Source organism: Mus caroli, chromosome 17, assembly GCF_900094665.2.
Source record: "Mus caroli chromosome 17, CAROLI_EIJ_v1.1, whole genome shotgun sequence".
Lineage (NCBI taxonomy): Eukaryota > Metazoa > Chordata > Mammalia > Rodentia > Muridae > Mus > Mus caroli.
Genome location: NC_034586.1, coordinates 79298353 through 79305173, shown reverse-complemented (window position 1 = coordinate 79305173; position 6821 = coordinate 79298353). Strand labels below are relative to the sequence as shown.

Below are 6821 nucleotides of genomic sequence, written 5' to 3'. Positions count from 1 at the left end.
GAGGCAGAGGCAGGCGGATTTCTGAGTTCGAGGCCAGCCTGGTCTACAAAGTGAGCTCCAGGACAGCCAGGGCTACACAGAGAAACCCTGTCTCGAAAAGCAAAAAAAAACAAAACAAAACAAAAAAAAAACAAAGAAGATGACCAAGGAGTTTGAGGCCAGCCTGGGCTACAAGCCTGCAGTACAGTGTGAAACCTTGTCTCAAAGAAACAGAGAAAAAAACAAACTCCCGGGTGCCGTGGAGCACACTAGTGATTCCAGCGCCTGGGAGGTGGAGGCAGGAAGATGAGGATTACAAGGTCAGACTCACGTAGGTAGTCAGTTCAAAACCAGCCTGGGATACATGAAAACTAGTCTGAAAACAGAAAAAATAAATTTTTCCTAATGTATTTTACCACACCTGTGGTAGCTTGAGTAAGAATGGCCCCATAGGTTCCTGTGTTTGAATACCTGGTCCCTGGTTTGGTGGAATTGTTTAGGAAGGATTAGGAGGTGTGGCCTTGTGGACAGAAGTGTGTCATTGGGTACTGGCTTTAAGTTTTCAAAAGATTCAGGCCATTCTGCTTCATGTTTGTGGATGGAGATATGAATAGCGTTCTCAGTCACCGCCCTGCCATGTATGCTGCCAACTGACTTCCTGCTACTTCTCAAAGCATGGACTCTAACCTTCGGAACTCTAAAACTAATTAAACGTTTTCTTCTATAAGTTGCCTGGGTCAAGGTGTTTTATTGCAGTAACAGAAAAGTAACTATGACAAAATCCCACTGTTGACCTTTGGTCCACATATGTGCATGTGTGTGCACATGCACACACCCACACACACACACACACACGCACACATTCATACACGCACGCACACGCACATTTTAAGCTACCCAAAAAAAAAAAAAAAAAAAAAAAAAACCTGAAACCACCAAGTGTACTAGCGATAGGAATTCTCCATATCTAAATAAAACGCAGCACCTTTTCTAGCAAAATTTTAGTTTCTTATATACCTAATACTCTAAATATGGTTTCTTATATACCTAATACTCTAAATATGTCATAATGGAAATAAAATTGCAGTATTAACTGGATTTGGCAACACAGACCTGTATTTGGAACGCTTAAGAGGTTTGAGGCGAGAAAATCATGAGTATCCACAAAGTTGATGCTCAAAAACAAACAAAAACGTAACACATTGTCCAGTTGTTTTAAAGAGAGAAAAGTATCCCCCAGTGAAACACCTCACAATGAAATGTAAATTTCCTCAAATCTCCACCCCACAAAGAAACTATTGAAAATAAACAATAACAAACCTACTACCCTGATGGTTTGCTAATGCGAACGTTCAAATCGTTTTCATTTCAGTATGGTAATTATTTAATAAAAGTATGCATGATATAATCTAAACAGTGTGACTTGGGATTGTAGCTCAGAGGTAAAGCACCTCCCTAGCCCACTCGAGGACTTGGATTCACTCCCTAACACACACACAAATATTATTAAAATATAAATCATATTAGGATATATAAATTATGTCACTGTATAAACACAGGGAAAAGAAAGAAAAAAGACAAATACTACCCCAAAACTTAAACCACAGGAAAATTAAACAATGAAAAAATGAAGTTCCTCCAGATGGCTCAAGGGATAAAGGTGTTTGCTACCAAGCCTGATGATCCAAAGAATTACAAGGTGGAAGAACAGAGGACTCTTGAAAGGTGCGCTCCAGGGCTGGTGAGATGGCGCTTCTGCCTCTGAAGGCAGTGGGTTTGCATGTGGTACACAGACACACACAGACACACACACACACACACACACTCTCTCTTTCTCTCTCTCTCTCTGTGTATGTATATATATATATATATATATATATATATATATATATACACACACATACATTCATGTATGTGTATGTGTGTGTGTATGTCAAGGCACCCATATACACAAAATAAAAATTAAATTAAAAAACAAATTTAAAAAAAGAAAGAGGGGCTAGAGAGATGGCTCAGCAGTTAAGAGCACTGACTGCTCTTCCAAAGGTCCTGAGTTCAATTCCCAGCAACCACATGGTGGCTCACAACCATCCGTAATGGGATCTGACACCTTCTTCTTGTGTGTCTGAACACAGCTACAGTATACTCATATAAATAAACTAAATCTTTAAAAGAAAGAAAGAAAGAAAGAAAGAAAGAAAGAAAGAAAGAAAGAAAGAAAGAAAGACAGACTTCATGGTAACAGAAAACATTTCCCGTCCATCATGAAAAGCCTTTTTCTTTTGACCCACAAGAAAACCGTCTCACTCACTAGCATGCTTGTCGGCGAGCATGATAAGCGTGTTGGAGATGTCCCGTCTTCTGTAAAAGCACACCACTTTTGCTTCCACATTGCCGCTTGCAGTCTAAGAAATAAGAAGAATAGGTCATATATATAGGACCTGAAGTCTCAAATGATAAATGTGCTTAAAGGCTGGGTGTGGCGGCACATGCTATGATGGAAGGATTGCTCAAAGTTAGAGGCTAATCAGATGTACACAGAATCCCACACCAGCCAGGACTACAGAGCTGTCTCAAAAAGACAACCAAACAGCAGGCCATGGTGGCCTCCCAGCATTCGGGAGGCAGAAGCAGGCGGATTTCTGAGTTCAAGGCCAGCCTGGTCTACAACAGAAGTTCCAGGACAGGGAGGGCTACACAGAGAAACCCTGTCTTGAAAAAACAAAACAAAACAAACAAACAAACAAACAGTGAAAGGTAGACAGGAGGAAAGGGAGAAGAGCTCCCTCTAACCTATGTCATTTAGAAGACCTGTGGATGAGTCAGGGTTTCATGTAACCCAGGCTGGCCTCGAACTCACTACCCTCTCCTTTGCACTTTCCTAAGCATGTACAGCCATACCAGATATATTAATCCCTCCAATATTAAATATTATATTATCCCACCAATAATCCGTTCATGATATTGAAAGTGACCCCCTCAAACCCATCTGCAGACAGCACAGATTATATATAACATCACCAAGCCCCAGCTCCAGGGGCCGTAGCCAGCATGCAGGACAGGCCTAGAAAAACACCCTTCGTGCAGCCCATATACTTAGTTTACCTTCACATAGGAAAATACCCAAAACTGTAAGTTCCCAACCCTGAAGCTCTTACGTCTTCTGACTAGTCTAGAATACAATCAGCATGCTGCTTGGCTTAATTTACTGCAGCTGAGGCCCAGGCTCCCATTCTAATCTCTATAAATTCTGCAGCTTTCAAGTGGGTCAACCATTCACTAGTGAGTTCTTCATAAAAAACACATAAGATTGCAATAAAATGTTACTGTAATGTCCAATTTCTAACAAACGTGGCACACGTTTCTGAATGGATCTGGACTTAGATATATATATATTCAAATATAAAGAACATATACCATAATAAATGTGTCAGTTTTACTAAAATCAGCAGCAATATTTTAGGGGAGAAATGGCACTGTAGAGATAATGCCCCTTCAAGTTGAAATTATATTAAATTCCTACCCAAATGCCAATCTATTTCATAATGTTGTGATCAAACTCATCCCACAGAAGCAACGAGCCAGCAACCTGCTAAATGAACAGGCCGATATTTCCATGTAAATAAAATCTAGAGCTCCACTCGAAGCTTTTCTCATTTCTGTCTCATTAGTGTGTTCTAACAGCAAGGCTCTATCTACAAAGATGATTAAATTCTCAGATAAACCTGCTGCAGGGAGAAAGACGTTACTCAGAACATTTCTTCTTCTACTTTGTCTTTTAAACTTTTCTTTTGTTTTGTTTTGTTTTGTGTCAAGATCTCACAACATAACACAAGCTGGCTTAGAATTGGTAATCCTCCTGCCTCAGCTTACCTGGTGCTAGAAAAGGTGAAGGGGGTGAGGCATGATGATGCTCACCTTTAATCCCAGCACTCTCGAGGCAGAGGCAGGTGGATCTCTGAGTTCAAGGCCAGCCTGGTCTACAGACCGAGCTCCAAAATAGCCAAGGGTGCACAAACCCTGAGGGATCGGGTTGAAGAGATGGTTCAGTGGTTTGAGAGTCCTGGCTACTCACTTTGAGAAAAAGACTGGTTCAATTCCCAGCACACACATGGCAGCTCACAACTGTCTGTAACTCCAGTTCCTGGGGATTTAATACCCTCACAATGATATACATGCAGGCAATAATAATAATGATGATGATAATAATATCCTCGGAACTAAAGGGTGTGACTGTAGACAAGGTGCATTCTTAGCTTGTGCAAAGCCTAGAGTTCAGTCCCCAGCAGCAAAACCCTCGGCCTCGGCATACGCACTCCTGACTGTTGGATTGCTCCATAGTGCAGAATTGTTCTTCACTCAGGACTACGGTGCCTTTGTTCTTCCAGGCCTACAGTACACCATGGTTCGTCCCTTCCATAAAGGACACACAGACCATTTCTCTGAAGCTCTGCTACTCTAAATAATGACCCATTGAGCAGTGGTGGGTCTGTTCCAGTTTCTCAAGTGAGGGTCTACCACAGTGAGTGGAGGGGTTGAGGGTGCATGGGTTCTGAATGCTAAGAATTAATGACTCTGAGCTCGGGAGTTACCACCGCTAGGAGATCAGAGAGGCAGAACATCAAGAATTGAAGACAAGCCTGGGCTTCACAGTGAGCCCTTGTCTCAAAACAAAAACAAAAAACAAGGGCTGTAATCACGGCTCAGTATCATTGCACTGCCCTAGCCTGTCCAAGGTCCTGGGCTCAATTTCCAATACTCCAAATGGGAAGTGGGGGAAACTGATGGGAAAGCTTCCTAATTTCCATGCCTACTACCAAGAGTTCCCAAGTGGCCTGAGGATCCTGATTAAGACTCCATGAAACAGCTCAAAGGAATCTTTGGGAATTATTTACAAAAGCTTGTATTATGCAGGTGTGGTAACTCAGTATTACACCAAAGATATCATCTCAGCACTCAATAGGCAGAGGCAGGAGGATTGCCCCAGGTTTGAGGCCAGATCTGTCTACATTGCAAGCTCCAGGCCAAAAGACTATATACACTGTCTCAAACATGCACGGGCCTGAGCTCAGTAGTTAGTACTGAGTAGTGTGGTGGTAGGGAGAAGAGAGTGATAACAAGCTATAGCTATTTCTCAACACCACAGCACAGTCACGTGGGAGCCCTGCTGTATTCCAGCATTTAGGAAACCAGGAGTTCAAGACCCACTTCTACCTCAAAGTGAGTTCAAGGCCAGCCTGAACAGTGAATGACCCAGCTTTATAAACGAAAAAGGCGGGGCACGGTGGAGTACACCTTTAATCCCAGCACTTGGGAGGCAGAGGCAGGTTAATTTCTGAGTTCAAGGCCAGCCTGGTCTACAGAGTGAGTTCCAGGACAGCCAGGACTACATAGAGAAACCCTGTCTCGAAAAACCAAAAATAAAATAAAATATGTAGGTTCAACCTTTGTTTTTGTGGGTGGGGTGTATGTGTGTACATGACGAGACCGGAGATCCTGGGATTGCTTCTAACACGTGGGTTCTGGGGACAGACTTCGGCTCAAGTGCCCAGGCTCCGTGGTGAGCCATTTTACCGAGTGAACCGGCCATCTCGCCAGCCCTCTTTCCTCCTTTTATATACTTTTTTTCCTCCTGTGCACAGTGCTAGGGCACACAGCTCTAGAAATAGTAAACAAAAGCTGTACCACCACGGGGCCACACGGCCTTGAGTTAAATATTTGAAGGTGATAAATGAAATGGAAAAAGCAAGCAGGAAGCATTTTTGGTTTTGGAGACAAGGTCTCATGTTCTTCGGGCTGGCCTTGAGCTCTCCCTCTCTGTGAGCCGATGAGCACTCCCCATGCCCAGCCTCTGCTCCTCCGTAGTGGGAGGACTGATATGGAACACCACACCTAGTTTTTCGGTGCGGGGCAGGGAAGCTCTCCCCACTGAGCCAGCCACATTTCGCTCTTTCACACACTGGACAAGCCTAAGTGATGTATAGCGTGTATTTAAGAGATGAAGACATTCGCCATAGTCTCACAGATAAAAAGCAAAATCACAGATGTGCTAAGTTTAAAATGTCACACACAGGATTGTGCTCTGTAAACATGGAAATCTGGGATGCAAATGTGCCGCCTCTTGTGAGGACGGTGACAAAACCCAGGACCTTGAACAATCATCTTAAGAAAAGTCTGTAACTTTTACATTCAAAACTAAACCCTCTTGATGAGCATAGCTCGGTATGGTACATCTTGTACGCTTTCTTGCTGTAGGTGATTCAGGACTCTGATCCCTGCATTGAAGAGTCCCAGGCTAGAGCACCAGGAGTTCACAGCCAGCCTGGGCTACATGAAACTGTGGGCTTACAGGCAATTCTGCTAGGCTCCTCCTAAGGACCTACCACCTGCCTCGACTACTGACCTCCAGGTGCAGGACTGCTAGCCACCCTAGTTCTCTCTCCCCCAGTTCCCATGTGTTCCGGCTGGTCCCTCTCTCCTCCCCCTTTCTGTCCTTTTCTGCCCCTGTGCCTCTTGCTCCCATCCACCTGCCTCTACCTCTCTCCAGCCCCCTCCTCCTTTATACCAGGTTTCTTTGCATGGTGTGACTTCCCATGAGGCACCTTGGCATGAGCCCACCAGGTACCACCCACCCTCCCATCTACCCCACAGGGTTGGGGGTGTCGGGGAGCTTATATTTCATAACAGAAACCCTGTCTCAAAACCAGAAACCAAGCCAGGTGTGGTGGCGCACGCCTTTAATCCCAGCACTCGGGAGGCAGAGGCAGGTGGATTTCTGAGTTCGAGGCTAGCCTGGTCTACAAAGTGAGTTCCAGGACAGCCAGGGCTACACAGAGAAACCC

General features: G+C 44.1%; 1 protein-coding gene across 7 annotated transcripts in view; it reads right to left on the bottom strand.

Moving 5' to 3' along the window:
* Positions 1-6821, bottom strand: part of Mta3 (metastasis associated 1 family member 3) — a 117519-nt gene that overhangs the window by 106991 nt on the left and 3707 nt on the right. For all 7 annotated transcript variants that reach the window (XM_029471265.1, XM_021185943.2, XM_029471264.1 and 4 more), the window contains exon 3: positions 2291-2384. In XM_029471265.1, the coding sequence (XP_029327125.1) occupies positions 2291-2384 (94 nt within the window). The remainder of the gene's footprint in view (positions 1-2290; positions 2385-6821) is intronic.